The sequence below is a fragment of the Lactuca virosa genome, chromosome 4 (genome assembly GCF_052849685.1).
Source record: "Lactuca virosa cultivar CGN04683 chromosome 4, Lactuca_virosa_CGN04683_v6, whole genome shotgun sequence".
Taxonomy (NCBI): domain Eukaryota; kingdom Viridiplantae; phylum Streptophyta; class Magnoliopsida; order Asterales; family Asteraceae; genus Lactuca; species Lactuca virosa.
In genome coordinates, this window is record NC_136429.1 from 123,071,525 (window position 1) to 123,088,869 (window position 17,345).

Consider the following 17,345-nt stretch of genomic DNA (forward strand, 5'->3'; position numbering starts at 1 on the left):
GATCCTAAATTCTTTTTCTGTTGAAATCGAAGTAGAGAGATGAAGTAGCGAGATGGGATAAACCCTAATTCCTTATGTTTTCTTTTGGTTTTAATCGATTGTGAAGTTATTGTCAACGTATAAAAGGGGGGTTTTAAGTTTATTCACGTGGGTCTTTTTTTTATTCCAGGTCATCCGGTCATCAGGTAATGTAACCGGTTATTTGGGTTTTAGTGAAAGGTATTTTATAATGTAAGGGCTTTTATGAAGGTAAATATAATATAAGGGTTTTTTTAATGTAATATGATATAAGGGTTGGGCTTTTCTGCATTTTTCCCATTTTTATAATGTAAAATAGGATGTGTAATTTTCAGATAATTTGACAATATCATGTTTTTATTTTGTTAGTGCGACACCCCAAAACAAACATAGTCATGTTTAATGTATTATAAATGTTTTTTATTTTTACTTTCATTTTTAATGTAGTTTAACATGATTTATAATCAAATTCTTTGTACAAAAAAATGTTTAATTTAACAAACACCGTTTGATCTCAAAGAAGCAAAATACACCCGGTCTTCCCCACACTACTACAATTTACATCAAATTGATAATTACCTCACATCAACTTTACATAGAACAAAATTTTAGTATCTTAAACCCCCAAAATACCTATACCATGTAGACCTGTCAATGGGACGGGTTTGGAGCGAATCACCATTGATCCAAACCCGTATAAAAAAATAAAAACATGACCCGCCCCGCTTCAATAACCCTCAGGGTCTTGAATAGTCGAATCCATACCCGTATCCACCGAATCAACGAATACCCGACCCATTAACCCGACCCTTTTATAATATTAAATTTTCGTAATTTATATGTGTTCCACAAAGTAATATTTCTCAAAAGGATAAAATGTCTACTTAAACAAGATGTACATTAATTAATACTCAAAGTCCAATACAATAAAAATCACATTTTACTTAGACATCGAGTTGTATATTTTGTTGTCATATATATATATATATATATATATATATATATATATATATATATATATATATATATTAAATGGGGCGGGTCATAAGTGGAACGAATCGACCATGATCCATACCCGACCCATTTGCTAAAAGGGTAAACGGGTATGGATCGTAAACGGGTAAACAAATCAAAAATTAAAATCCAAACCCGTTAAATTCTTATGGGTTTGGAGCGAATCAGGGTCAAAACCCACCCCATTGACAGGTCTAATACCATGCTTCATACAAATAAGAAATCCTTATCAAATCTAACTGTCATTTTACTTAATCAAGACAACAATCACTTACCCAAAATACTTTGTCATTCAGCCCTTTTTAAACAAACTTACTTTTCAGACATATTAACGAAGATATTAAGTCATAAAGACAACACACATTTTGGCTTCAAAACACATCAGAAATTAAAATCCTTTCATTCGTTCAAGTAGCCATTAACCTAAATGCCAACAAGAACTTAAAATCCAATCATACCAAAAACATATTCAAATTCATAACAAAAATACTTGGAATTTTGTCAAACGTTTCACTAAAAGATGAAATATTAATACGATAACTAGGCTTCAACTCCAAGCTCCAACAATAAGGTGTGGTTAGAAATATCAGCCACTGGTCCACTAAACTGAATCGGACCTAAAAAAGTTTATTCAAAACAAAAAAAAAAATTAAAAAAAAAAAATTAAGATAAATAGCAAACAACAAACATGAATAAAGTATTAAATTTTATTATAGATTTGTTAATGGGATATAAGAAAAGAACATACCAGGACTAATATATCTGTTATAAATGGCCCAATCCTCCCTCTTTGATGCAAACTTCTTGAATGGTGCGCCTACAATTTTATAATTTTTTTTTTATATAATTAAAAAATTGGTGTGGGAAAATTATTTAAATTGGAAAATAAAAATTAAAGCGATTTAAGAAAAACTCACCATCAAGCTCAACCATTGCCTTCTTTATCACAGGTTTGAATTTACCTGCCAAACAATTAATATTGAGATATTATAATAATATTCAAAATAATCAAAACGATATTTTTGACCCTTTAATATTATAAAATTTTCATAATATAAAATATTATTTATTATATTAATTACCATGTCTCCTCTCAACGTCCATTAATGAAGTCAATGGAGTTCCTCCAACAGTCCATTCTGCAACTGGTGCAGCTAAATTACCAACCTTCATGTAAAGATTATAATTTATAAATTTATAATTTATAAATTTATAATTTATAATAAACAAAGATATAAAGATTATTAAAGATTAAAGATAACTAACTCACTGATGATATTAATCCAGTTTTTCCACTTTGAAGCAAAGCTCCAGCACCATAACCCAATGCATAGCAGTATGAAGAATCAAAGTTTGAAGGTAAACCACATCTCCCTTCATACCTAATAAAAATTTATAATTTTTTTTTAAAAAAAAAAAAAATCAAAAAACAATGTTATAATATAAATTTCCAATAAAGTTACCCGAAAAAGTGGGATTGGCCTTTAAATTCGCCATTATATTGACCGATTTCCTTCCTTTGATCCAATTCAGTTTCAACCATCTGAATAAGCATCTTCTCTGTTTCAATTTTCGCAACCTAAAAAAAATAATAATAATAAATAAATTCATGAATCATGACATTTGATTTAAATTTAAATTACGAAAAAAATACATTACCTGAACATTTCCATGTGGATCTCTTTCAAGCAACAATTGATCTTGAATTGCTGAAGGAAGCAATTCAAAAAGCTGCAAAGATTGAGGAACAAGTTTTTGTTTCCAAATTCCTCCCTCATCAACAGTTTCATTTGCCAATATTTCATTTAATTCAGAAATCAGCTGTTGCACCTACAAATCATCAACAATGATTAGTCATGAGTATGAGAATGCCACAAGGGTATTATCGTCTTTTGCACTTTTTTACCTCAGGGATGAAATCAATAAGCCCTTCAGGTATGAGAATAACACCATAGTTATAACCAAGATCTGCACGTTTACAGATTACATCTGCTATGTAATTTGTAACCTTTTTTAGTGTCAATTTCTTGGATGCAACCTGTAAGAAATATGACAAAAAAAAAATAATAATTAGTGAGTCTCTAAATTTAAAAATAAAAATAAAAAAAGTTTTGAATTGTGTACCTCTTCTCCAATAAGAGTGATGTTTGGATGAGTTTGTAAAGCACATTCCAATGTAATATGGGAAGCAGCACGTCCCATAAGCCTTACAACTGCATACAATACAACCTTATATTCCTATTTCCTTGGTCAAAGGTTGACCAAATTTTTTTTTTTTTTTTTTTCAAATTATATGAATTACAAGCTTACAGTGATAATATTTCCCTGTGGATCGTGCATCTATCATAACATTTCCAATCTGTTCAGCATAGATCTGTGTATTTGAAAATTAAAATAGAAGCAATGTTATCAACCATGAATTGTTATATGAATGTTAAGGGCATAATGGTAAATTGGTAATTAGTAATTTACCTTACAAGCAGTATCAAATCCAAAACTTGTAGGAACCTCTTTACATTTCAAGTCTCCATCAATGGTTTTTGGGCATCCAATGACACGAGTCTTCAAATTCTTACTCCTGTGAGATACAATTAGTTTATTATTATTAGATTAATAAGTAACATAAAGAACCATTTGCATTTTTTTTTAAAAAGTTAAAATAAATACTTTTATGAAAACAAAATTCACCTGAAATATTCAGCAAGAAGGCAAGCATTTGTGTTTGAATCATCTCCACCAATGACAACAAGCCCATCAAGATCAAGCTTAGCTGCTGTGTCTTCAGCTTGCTTAAACTGAAAATTAGGTCGATATTCAAAAATATTTTATTTGAGAAATGACATCAAAACTACAATTTCACAATAGAATTGTGAAACATGTTTTTTTTTTTGGAATTCACAATTGACCCCATTGCAAAATTGATGGGACATTTTATTAAAAGGGTAAAAAGGTGGTCAATTTGTTAAATTATATTTATACCACCCATTTTGGTCATCTTTTGTGATTATTCCTTTATTTTTCCTTGATGAGGAAAAAAAAGAAACAAAGCCTTATTCATAGAAGCATAAAATAAATACAATACCTGTTGTGGAGTTTCAATCTTGTCTCTTCCACTACAGATCATATCAAATCCTCCCTGATACAGAGAATTTAAAGAAACTCAGAAACTTGGTAAAGATATACAAACTGTGATCATATACATATATAAAGTCATCTTAAGAATCTTGAACAAAAAGTAGATATATTTCATATAGAAGTAAAAAGGTACCTGATTTCTGTATGGATAAATAAACTCAGGGGTTAAGACAATGTATTTTCCTTGCATGATTCCAGCTGGCCCACCCTTGAATCCATATAAAGTACTTCCTTTGCAGCGTTCCTGCAAGTAATCTACAGTGGGTGGAGAAGAAGAAGAAGAAGAAGAAGAAGAAGAAGACTTGAATTAGTTTTTAAATATTTAAATATATATATATATATATATATATATATATATATATAAGATTAAATGAACATTTCAGATAACATGAATTAAGAAAGATGGAAGACTAACCAAACATTCCAGATATGACATTGTGTCCTCCTGGAGCTTGTCCTCCTGACAACACCACTCCTATCTTCAAGGCTAATGCAGGATCATTTGATTCACTTGGCTTCAACACTGCTGAAGGTTGACCAAATAGGGATGGGAAGAGTTTTGCAATTTCATCTACACAAGTTAAAAAATCAACAAAGATTTTAAGTTAGGGGCATACAATGTGACTAAAAGTGATACAAATTGATTTTCATATTCAAAGGTAATTAGTATTAAAGAACTTTTTCAAAAAACAGAAAGAGAAAAAAGTCCATGTAGGTAGGCTTCTGGGAATAACCACAGGCGATGCCCTGTTTTCGCTATTGTTGTTATTTGACCTTGTTATTTCTTTTCATGAACTAGTAAATCATGAAATTTCAGTCTTAGCCCTTTGAATTCGACTACTTTTTTTGCTCCATCTAGATATTAACATAAAAGTTGATAGATATGTTTTGTCCGCTTTATGCTCATTGCCGGCATGGAAAAAGGGAAGAAACGCAAATGAAGATTATAAGTATTTGTCGATCACATCAATGGTGATCAAAACAATAGACGAAAGTTCCAAAGTTCACTAGAAGCTTTGATCCACGATCCGATAGATCTGATATTTGCCGTGGTTTATGTGGACGAAGGATCTAATTTTAAAAATTCTAACGGAATGAATTCGAATAACAGAGCTCATAGAGCAATCATTCAAATAATATTAACACAATGTAAATAGTACTATAAACTTATACAGATCTTCATCGCGAATCCACTATGTTTACGCATAAAAACCTTTCTTATATAAAAGAAGAAGAAAAACATAGTTCGCTGAAAATAAACCTACATTACAAAATACCTGGATTCCCGGCAGCGGAACTCTCAGGGCCGTTGACAACTTTGAACGGCTTTTGGAAAACGGACGGTAAAGCGAGCGGATGATCAAGACGGCTGTTCTGCACTTCGCTGTACACAGAAGACGCACGGCTAGTTACCGGTGATTTTCCGATGGCTATATCACTGCCATTAGTTACCGAAGGAGTTGGAGCCATCCACTTGATTTCACAGAGATCGGATTAGATCAGAAAGAGAGAAAATCACAGATCTTTCGGCGCTGTGTTTTTCGGTTGTTGTGCCTCAAATATAGTGAGAGAGGAGTTGGTGGAGATGAAGAAGGGCAAACATGTCTTTGGGCTTGGAGTCTCCGCCCCCTGCGAAAAGAACGTGAGGGGTATCTTTAGAATATTCTAGAACTCGAAGGGTAACAAGTGTACTTTCTTTGAATATCCATGTCGCCAATGTTTTTTGAATGGGGCTGTTTTTGAATATCCATCTCATTTTAGTTTTTAGTTATTAGGTGAGAGATTTGTATATTATTTAAAAAAGTTAATGTTTTTTTGAATATCCATCTGATTTTAATTATTAGGTATGGGAATTTTGTATTATTTAAAATGCTTAAATATTAAGGTGTAAATTTTCGTTATTTTTTAAAAGTAAAGTTTCAAAATAAATATAATATAAATAATTAATAAGTAAGTAATTTAATCTATAATAACAAAAAACATAAAGACTATAAAAATCGTAATTATCAATTATAAGGCCCCGTTTGATAGTTGCTGACTGAAAAAGTGTTGACTGAGAAATGTCTGTCTGAGTAAGATATTTTAACTGAGTAAGAAATCATGATGTTTGATTGTACATCTGACTGAACGTGCTAACTAATGCAAAATGACTATTTTACCCTGATGCGCTATTCATTTTTATGCAATATAATAATAATAATAATAATAAAGATGATGATAATAATAATAATAATAATAATAATAATAATAATAATAATAATAAAGATAATAATAATAATAATAACACATTATATAAAATATTTGAGCAAATATAACAAAAAAACCTTGTATTGTAGTGGAAAAGATGTGGCTTTGTGAATGTAAGGTCATGGGTTCAATTCTCACTGCCCTCTTTTCATTTGCTATGCACTAAATTTTTAAGGGTAGAATTGGAAAGTCTTTATTCCTTTCTGAGTCAGCCATCTACCCATCTCTTTCCCGATCAGACCTTGCTGACCGAGTCATACACCAAATCAAACACTTTCAGCTGACCGAGTCAACCAAAAATGTCTGACTTGACTCGGTCAGATGACTCAACCAAAAATGTCTGACTTGACTCGGTCAGATGCATATCAAACAGGGCCTAAGTTTGCAAACAGTTATTTTTAAACAATATTAATTGTTTTGTCCTTAAGTTTATCATTGTTATTTTAAATTAATATGTAAAATGATTTTAAAGCATGTGTAATGTTCTTTAACTCAAGATTAATGATAAATAATCATAGTGTATGTTGAAATATAAAATTTAATAGATTGAAAAAAAATACACAAATACAATCATAAATGACAATTGCATTGTTTTATTTAAAATCACAAAGCAAGATAACATAAGACATACATCAATGGTTTTTGTGTTAAAAAATATTTGTAAACAGTTTGTGTTTAAGGATTAGTCCATATAACAATAAATAGACATTAAATGTACATAAATGGTGACCAATTAATTTTATTACATTAACTTGTTGTGTATAGCACCTTTAATTTAGGAAGTTCAACTTGGAAAGAACATGCATACATCTAAAATATAATTAGTAGTATTATGCGACACTTAAATAAAATTGGAAACATACCAAAATGAAAATGGGATATTAAATAATTAAAAAAAACAGAAAATGACAAGTATCTAATTACATGAGAATATGATATTATTAAAGTAGATTTTAATATTGTTATTAATCTATATAGTTTAGTTTGCTTGAAACACCCTGCTTCTTGTTTAAAATTGATAACCTTTTGGAATCAATTTCAAACATTTTAATTTAACTTGTTTGTTCAATTGCTCAAAATTGATGAAACAAATTGTTTTGGTTTAACGCATGTTCATTATTTGGATTGAACATAATTTTGTAGAGATAAGCAATTATAAAATTTTGTTCATGATTTGATATACCACTAAGTGTGAGACTCGTCTATTATACGTGTTGAATAAAAAAATTAAATACTAAGATGTAAACTATATTATATGATATAGGTTAAGTAATATGTTCCAAATGAACTATGAAGTGTTTAAAAACTTATTATATACATATATTAAAACCCCATTAAAGTTTACATTTTAACCACACTAATTTGTACCAATTGACTCCTTTCATCCTTCCACAATAATTTGTACCAAGTAAATCTTCTCGTCCTTCAGATTTCCAACATCCGTCTTCCCCAATCGTAAACTCCCACCGCCAATGGTTTTCGTATGATTCTCCAAAATGTTTGAACTTCATCCTTCTTCCTTTCGACTGCCTGCGTTTGACGCTTACGATTTCTGTTCCTCCAAGAATTTAGGGCTTCAATTCCATCTTCCCCCAAAAAAACTCAAGTATTTCTTGAATTTTGGCCTCGCTCTTGCTATGTTAAGACCTTTCAGGGAAAAACTCTTATCGGCGGAGACGTTAAAGATGGTTTATATCGGCTCCCTTCTTCACTCAATAAACCTAATATCGATATTTCCAGTGTTCGCAATACCTTACATGGATGACACAAACGGCTTGCACATCCTCATGAACCGATCTTGCGACGCTTAGTATCTTCCTTCAAGCTTCCTCTTAGTTCAAATAAACTTCCAGCAATGTGTGACTCCTGCCATTTTGGCAAGAGTCATCGTTTTCATCTTTCTACTTCCTATATTGCATCCCATAAACCTTTTGATTTAATGTACCCGGACGTTGGGGGTCCTTCCCCATTTTTTTCTATGAATCGTCATCGCTATTTCCTTCTTTTTATTGATGATTGCACCAATTTTGTATGGATTTATTTTTTATCACACAAATCTCAAGTTTTTTACACTTTTGTTCAGTTCATAAAAATGATTAACACCCAATTTAATTATGATATAAAATGTCTCCAAACCGATTGGGGTGGTGAATACCGAAATGTATCTACCTTCTTACACATTCATGGTATTGCCCATAGACTTTCATGTCCTCACACATCCGAACTTAACGGAGTCGTTGAATGACGAAATCATATCATTGTTGAAAAGGGTCTTACTCTTCTTGCTCACTCCTCACTTCCACAACCTTTTTGGGAACATGCCTTTCACACCGCCACCTATCTTCACAATAGAACCATTACTCCAAACCAAAATTATAAATCTCCTTATCAGTTATTATACAACCGGACCCCTGATTATGGCTTCCTAAAAACCTTTGGCTGCCTTTGTTACCCTTTTCTTCGCCCTTACACCCATCACAAAATTGACTTTAGATCACTTCCATGTATCTTCATCGGCTATAGTCCTTCACATAAAGGATATCTTTGTTTTCACAAGCCGACATCTCGTATTTATAATTACCACCACATTGTATTCAATGAAGATACTTTTCTCTATCAACGTCTCTCTACCGGTTCTCCTCCACCCACCATTCCATTCGAGTCCCTCACTTCTCCAAACCTTCTCTCCCATACTGCCTCTCTTTTCCCTTCTCCTCCTACGCCACCCATCCCCTTTCCCTCAAACGTCTCTACTAACTCATCCCCCTTGATGGCAGCCCCTTCTTCCCTCACTACTTCCCCTTCACCAAACAACCCTTCTTCGGCCTATACCCACCCCACCCCCACTACCAATCACCCGCTATCAACTCCAGTGCTAAACGCACTCATGCTACCCCTTCTTATTTTCGTCCCGTTACACAATCAAAACACTCTATGGTGACATGTGCTCGCACCATGTAACACCCCGTTTATTTATTAGATATAAATAAATTAATGAATGAATAGTAGCCCTAAAATAAATAATTATATATCAAAGGATGGTCTCGAAGATCTAATTGTCACAATTTTAGAAGTCGGGGGTTAAAGGTGTAAGTTCCGAGATTTACTTTGTAAAGATTTTTAGAAGACAGGGGGTGTTTGGTATAATTTGGACCTAATATGAAAGGAATTATGGAAGAATGGACTAAATAGTAAATTCTGGACTTCATCTGAAAATAAATGTAGAGAGAGGGGCTACTTGGTAAAAGTTGGACTTAATTATAGAAGGTTTTAAAGGGCAGGGTTTAAATGGTAATTTATAGATCTCTTATGAAAGAAAGAGGGAAGGGAGGGACCAAAGATGACATTATGGCAATATGTTTGTGTGTCGGATATATATGCACTACGAAGCCCTAAAACCTAATGCAAGCAATCAGCCACCACTCCCACCTTATATCTCCCGTTTGCGGCCGCAAGTCTCACGACCCCCCACCACCCATTGTTGTTCCCTCGCCTGCTGAAGTCGGAGAACCGCCACCCTTATGCCACCTTGCTCCAGTCGTCGACAACTTGGAGGCACCAGCAAATCGACGAGCGCCGCAGCCGCTATGTTCTTCGCCGGCAAGGATGGAGTCACAAGCTCGATGTTGTGACTGTGGGAGACGGGACGAAAACCCTGTGGCTATCGGGTCTCTTTTTCCGTTGATGATGCAACCGAGAAGGCTGAAAACCGTTGTCATGGTTGTGTGCCGCTATGGATAGACGCGCTTCACCTCCCTCTTTCTACTCGTCGCTGGTGTCAAGCGAAAACCATCGGGTCCTCTTTCCTTCTACTGCTGTTGTGGTGGTCGTTTCAGGGTGAGATTGCCACCGTTTCCTCACTATAAACACCCTCCATTTCTGTTCACAAGTGGATCCGTCGTGGACCGCCGCTGCCGCCGTCAATTTACACCCTCGCCGTCGTTTTGCGCCACCTGGAGGGATGGTTGGACTCTTTCACGGCCAGAAGTGATTTGTGGTGGTTATGTTCGATTGTGGTGTTGGTGTGAGGCTGTTGGAATGTTTGCTTGGTCGGAGATCCGAAGGAAAATCCCCACTGCCACCACCGTGAGGTGGTGGCTGCCGCCGACTGTCGCCATAAGGTGGTTCTGTGTGTTAGATTAGTGTGTGTGTGTTAATTGAGAATATCATTGTAATTGTAATTAGCCAAGAGATTAATGTAAAGGAACTCAAAACCACCACCGTGAGGTGGTGGTCGTCGCCGTGAGCCGCCGTTGACCACCACTACCCGAGGTGGTAGTGGGTGGTGCCTTACTAGTAAAACCCTAGTGGGCCTAATGAGGCCCCAATTGACATAAAAGCTCAAACATGTGATTAATGGGCTAGTATTGGGTTGGAGATCCTAATTAGGGTTTGGAAAACCCTAATGCCATGAAACCCTAATTTTGGGGTTGATCGGGGCACGCTCGGGAATTATTTAATAAACCTAAAATATTAATTAACAATTATTGGCAAACTGACCTAAAGGCAATATTGGACTTAATGGATTAAGTCATTAATGGGTTAAGTAGGAACACTTAACCCTAACCGATATTTTATGTGAAAAAAACGTAAATTGGATTTGGGTTCTTATTGGACCACTTATTGGAATAAGATGTTGTGGGCCTTAATGGGCCAATTGGGAACATGTGATGGACTAAGGAAGTCATTGGGCCTTAAGATAGGACCCGTTAGAGAGGCTTGGGCCCAATTTGGAAAACTGGGCCATAAGTGGGCCACAACTGGGCCTTGAGGATTATGAGAGTTTGGGCTGTGGGAATGCCCAATGTTTGGACTAGAATGATTGGTTGGGCCTTAAAATGAGTCCATGTAGAGGTGTGGGCCCAATTTGGAAAATCGGGCCATATATTGGGCTTTGGCCCATTACTTGGCTTTTGGGCCTTTAGAGTGTGATTTGGACCTTGGGCTTGGTACCCAATTATTAATTGGGTATTGTTTGATGTTGACAGTTCGGGAATCTGTCAACCAGCAGCTGGAGTTTTATTCGCGGGACTTCAGCAGTGTTAGGTGAGTCTTCTCACCATACCAATGGTTCTAAGGCACCAAGGCCGACCCATTTTATGATTGTTGGTATACTTGCTATGTAGAGGTGTGTGATTTGTATGTATGCATGATATGCGGTAGAGATAGCCTTTGTGGCTAATGGTAGAGATTGCCTTCTGGCTAATGGTAGAGACAGCCTTTATGGCTGATGGTAGAGATAGCCTTGTGGCTAATGGTAGACATAGCCTTTGTGGCTAACAGTAGAGATAGTTTGTATAGCTAATTGATATGTGATAATGGTAGAGATAGCCTTTGTGGCTAACGGTAGAGATAGCTTGTATAGCTTATTGATATGTGCTAATGGTAGAGATAACTTTTATAGCTATTTGATATGTGATATGTGGTTGAAGTAGATTTTATAGCTTATTGATATGTGATAATGGTAGAGATAGCTTTTATAGCTAAATGACATGTGATATGTGGTAGAGGTAGCTTTTATAGCCACTTGCCTTGTATTATGCGGTAGAGATTATGTGGATTGTGTGTGGGGTATGCTCTAGGGGACTCACTAAGCTTCGTGCTTACGGTTTATAGTTTTGGTTTTAGGTATCTTCGATTTGGAAAAGAAGGGCTCGGACTGATCGCAGTGCACACACCTATGATTCCGCAATGAATGATTTTGGGACGAACTCTGATAAATGTTTTACTTAATGAGGATTTGACATGTTTGGAATAAATGGTATCAATGTTTTAGCTATAATAAAAATGAAAATTTTACCTCTGATTTTTGGGTCGTTACAAGTTGGTATCAAAGCCTTGGTTTGAGGGATCCGGACATACTATCGGGTGAGTCTGAACTCAAACTGAGGATCTGTAAAGTTTTCAAAAGAAAAATGTTTTTAAGTAAAGAATTTCTAAGACAAGAAAAGGTGTGGTGCATGCAATCAGCCGAGCTCAAGTAAGTTTCCCCAGAATACCCATATATGATATCTGTTATGACTTGGTTTATGAATCTGTGAATCGTATGCTAGTTAGGGCTAGGGGAGATGCTTGTATATGTTATATGAGCTGGTATACTTGCATGCTAGTGCAGAGTAGTCAGAAATAGATTGGGCTGATATGTGGTGCTTATAGCCTTGGGAATATTTGATGCCATGCTAGAATGAGAATGATTATTAGTATTAGTAACTGCTATGTGTACGCTTTTAAAATTGTATACGGTTAGGATCTTATAGCCTTAGAATAATTGATTTGGTCTTATTTCCTGTTCCTTGTCTGGTTGTTGTCCTAGGGTAGAATCGATTATTCGACAGTCTATTAGATCCTGTTCTGTGTATAATTTGCATGCATAAGGCGGCCGACAGTAAGGATGGATGGATGTGGATTGTGTGAGTTGCGATATGTGGGCGGAATGTTCTATGGCAGTTCTTCGGATCGGAGTGCAACTGCACGAATGTTGCTTGCTTTGTGCTTTGTGGAACTCTTAAGTGATGGGAGTCAACTACTAAGTGGATGTGACAATATCCAGGAGGTAGATGACCGGCATCGTGGGGAGTTCTTCAGCAGCTGATGGCAGGGCGAGGTTGAGAACCTAGGAAAGCCTAGGATATGCTACAGTGAGTTAGTGGGGTGGTTCAGTGAGGTTGGGAACCTAGGGGGAGCCTAGGAGGTGCTTCGGTGGATATTGTGTTGCTGTACATCATGGGAGTAGGTGACTTAGAGGATCCGGGATGATTCCGGAAGAGAGTATGGATAGGTATGGATGGTAGTATTGGGCCCGTACTACTGAAAGAACAGGATCCATACTCGAATCGGGGAAAGTCTTGGAGAATCTAAGAAGCCTAGGAAGGAGAGTTCTTGGTTATGATTGGACCATGGGGATAGCCGCTTTGCCAGATGAGGATGAGCACACATGAGAGAGGACCAGGGTTGTGTCCCGGCTCCGGTGGTGAGCCAGATAGCAGGAGGACTGTCAGGAGTTTGAGTTCACCTTGGATCTCTTGTATCAGGCGGCAAGGATTGAGTGTGTGATCCATTTCACTTTCAGGATTGGAGACTATGTCTTGGGATAGTTGGTAGCCCGATGTAGATCAGAGGTTGCTCAAACTATTGCAGTTCAGCCGTTGACGATTGAGATGGTGAGTGGGTCAGGGTGCGATACCGTGAATGATATGATTTCTAAAGCTTGAGAGCAGGGATTGGTCTGGAGCACGTTGGGAAGAGGGGAACAGATTGGGTGCCTATATTGGAGGGTCTCGGGAAGAGACCCAAGAGTTCGGGTCAACTTTTGAGAGGTCAGCAGGGCAGGATTCATTGCAGCTCTTGTAGGAAGCTACACGAGGATTTTCGTTTCAAAGGTTTTAGTAAGTGTATATCGGGGTTTGTTTCCCCGCCTGTGTTTGGGGTTATACATTCAAACATTATCTTATGTTGTTTACATACCGCGAGTTACGGAGTGATTAGTGAAAAGTTGTTTCCCTATTTGTTGGTTTGGAGCATTTAATGTTATCTTGGTCTAGGGTTGAGGTCAGTTAAGGGACATGATGCGGAAGGTCTACGATCATGATTGGTGACTCAGCCATTGTGTTTGGGTCGGCTTTTGGAGGAGCCAGGGGAAGTGGTTTACTGTTGAGGCTTTGGTTTGGGCATCGGTTACTTGATTTCAAGATATAGGTAGGACCTCATTTCGAGGCGTATGAGACTGTTAGTCTCGCTAGGGATTCGGGAAGTGTTTGTCAGACCTTTAGGAGTTGTGTGGCCTTTGGGGTTTGGGCCGGTAATAGAACACTCGCACGGAAAAGAAGCAGTTTGTCAGCAGTTGGTTATTAAAGAGTAAGAGGGATCGGGAATCCTCCAAATCTCATGTATTGTAAAGATTTAGTCGAATCTAAGTGGGGGAGAATCGCGCAGGTATTCAGGATAGGGATAGGTATGAGACCGAGATCGGCTTCTCGTCCTCATCGAAGGAAAATGGCGGCCCAAGTGGCTATTTGGTTGAGCGTTGTGCGAGTTTGGAGTCCGGTAAGACTCCCCGTCATGTGAATCGCGTCTTCATGGGGGCTTGATAGCAGAATTTGGGGAAGCAGGTTGGGACTCCAGTCATGAATCGAGTTCAGTTCGGGTGATCGATCGAGTGTGTGATTGACTCCTCATGCGTTTGAATCGATAGACTAGGGGTAAGGTATTGGGCTATTGTTGTGTTAGGATGAAAGTGTTGTAAGACTACGGGGGAGCCGTAGCATTCACTAGTAGTCAGGTAGTGTGGAAAGTGTTGTAAGACTACGGGGGAGCCGTAGCATTCACAAGGTTGGCAGATAGTGCTAGAGTGTTGTAAGACTATGGGTGTAGTCGTAGCATTCACTAGTTTGGTAGATAGCATGAGAGTGTTATTAGACAACAGAAGGGACAGTAGTACCCACCAGTTCGGGTGCAACAGTGAGAATATGGGAATCCACGGATTGGATTTCGTAATTACACATATGGATTAGACTTGATCGAGCCAGTGATAAGACTGTAGGAACGCCGCTACGGTTATGAGATCAGGGAAGCAATGGACTGCGTAAGGTCATTTGGGATATTAGGCTACCATTGGTCGGGTAGCAATCACTTTTAGCCTTGGATTTGGTGATGTCAGGGTTCGACGCATGGAACCGAACTGTTAGATCAGAAAGTTGTTAGAGTCACAGCGACATGACAATTAGTGGCAACTAGTTCCTGAGAAGGGTTTCGTTCAGAAGTCATGTGAGGCGACTAAGTGCGGAATCCTTTGGCCCTGTAGTCGGGTCGAAATCCGGAATCTCAGACGAATTGCGAACGAATGGAGACCAGGGAGGTCTCGGTAGGTTTTGGAAAGCAGCCATGTGGCAGTGCACTATTTCAGGCTACTCAGTGTTTAGGCAAGTTTCAGTGTTATGGGCAGTATTAGTAGTTGTGTTTTGGGTTGCAAGTACGGATAGAGTAATATATTGCTTGGGTTGTGCTAAGTTACTCACAGCGGGATTATCTGAGTCTTGGCCAAGTATAAGTGATCTGCAGGGATAATTCGGTTCAGGATCCTGTTTTATAGTGGGAACCTCGGGTTATCAGAAGTTGAGTAATCAATTGAGGGATAAACGGACTGGATTCAATGATAAGGATTCAGTATGAGTGGTCGGTCAGGGAATTAGACTATCTCAAGACAGCAGATTGAAGACGGAGTAGATGTGATCTTGTTGCGAAGAATTCGTTCACCTACGGATTTTAGGGCTTTGCGAATATTGGTCATGGCTACCTTTGGGAAGGCCAGGGTGTGCCCAGGATGGTCGCCATGTTACTAGAGTGGGTGGGTGAGTAAGGAATGGTAAGTAATGATTTCGAGGACGAAATATAATCTAAGTGGGGGAGAGTTGTAACACGCCATTTATTTATTAGATAAATAAATAAATTAATGAACGAATAGTAGCCCTAAAATAAATAATTATATATCAAAGGATGGTCTCAAAGAGCTAATTGTCACAATTTTAGAAGTCGGGGGTTAAAGGTGTAAGTTTTGGGATTTACTTTGTAAAGATTTTTAGAAGACGGGGGGTGTTTGGTATAATTTGGACCTAATATGAAAGGAGTTATGGAAGAATGGACTAAATAGTAAATTCTGGACTTCATTTGAAAATAAATGTAGAGAGAGGGGCTACATGGTAAAAGTTGGACTTAGTTAGAGAAGGTTTTAAGGGGCAGGGTTTAAATGGTAATTTATAGATCTCTTATGAAAGAAAGAGGGAAGGGAGGGACCAAAGATGACATTATGGCAATATGTTTGTGTGTCAGATATATATGCACTACGAAACCCTAAAACCTAATGCAAGCAATCAGCCGCCACTCCCACCTTATCTCTCCCGTTTGCGGCAGCAAGTCTCACGACCCCCCACCACCCATTGTTGTTCCCTCACCTGCTGAAGCCAGAGAACCGCCACCCTTATGCCACCTTGCTCCATTCGTCGACAACTTGGAGCCACCAGCAAATCGACGAGCGCCGCAGCCGCTGTTTTCTTCGCCGGCAAGGATGGAGTCACAAGCTCGATATTGTGACTGTGGGAGACGGGACGAAAATCCTATGGCTACCGGGTCTCTTTTTCCGTTGATGATGCAACCAAGAATGCTGAAAACCGTTGTCATGGTTGTGTGCCGCCATGGCTAGACGCGCTTCACCTCCCTCTTTCTACTCGTCGCTGGTGTCAAGCGAAAACCGTCGGGTCCTCTTTCCTTCTACTGCTGATGTGGTGGTCGTTTCAGGGTGGGATTGCCTCCGTTTCCTCACCATAAACACCCTCCATTTCTGTTTACGGGTGGATCCGTCGTGGGCCGCCGTTGTCGCCGTTAATTTACACCCTCGTCGTCGTTTTGCGCCACCTAGAGGGATGGCTGGACTCGTTCACGGTGTAACATCCCAAAATTCAAGGCCAAAAATTTCGTTTGATTAATTAAAAACCGCTTAATAAATTTTGCTCAATCGTTCAATAACATTCTCAATAAGACAATTATCAGAGTTTTAAATCCCAAAGATCATCTAGTGCGGAAAACATGGTGTGATGCGTTGCGATCGCCCCGAGCTCCTTCCTTGGAAAAACATTAGTACTTGAAACAAATAGCTGAAAACTGTAAGCACGAAGCTTAGTGAGTTCCCCAGATACCACATACCATCCATATCAACTGATCCATACATGCCATACGTAACCATGAGCCATACATAACAAACATATCCATAATCAAGTAAGGTGCTATGTGCCAAACATAGTCTTGCTGTTATGCCACGGGCCGCACGTGGTCTTCCTTGTCAAGCCTGGGGCTACTCCCTGGTGATGGGTTTTCAGAGCATTCTAACACTCCTATGGTGTACATGCAACCCTAGAAACCTTGGATCTATGTTTGACTAT

General features: G+C 37.8%; 1 protein-coding gene across 1 annotated transcript; it reads right to left on the reverse strand.

Annotated features, from left to right (window-relative positions):
- Positions 1-1,413: 1,413 nt before the first annotated feature.
- On the reverse strand, positions 1,414-5,753 carry LOC145107301 (pyrophosphate--fructose 6-phosphate 1-phosphotransferase subunit beta-like). Its single transcript, XM_079044161.1, has 16 exons — positions 5,445-5,753; positions 4,583-4,738; positions 4,301-4,422; positions 4,115-4,168; positions 3,721-3,827; positions 3,505-3,610; positions 3,343-3,406; positions 3,157-3,245; positions 2,939-3,070; positions 2,692-2,862; positions 2,496-2,611; positions 2,303-2,414; positions 2,115-2,199; positions 1,950-1,994; positions 1,781-1,849; positions 1,414-1,649 (listed from the first exon to the last, which is right to left on the reverse strand). Exons 1-16 carry the CDS (start codon positions 5,635-5,637, stop codon positions 1,573-1,575), a joined length of 1,698 nt encoding a protein of 565 aa, XP_078900287.1. The 5' UTR covers positions 5,638-5,753; the 3' UTR covers positions 1,414-1,572.
- Between the last annotated feature and the right edge of the window lie 11,592 nt (positions 5,754-17,345).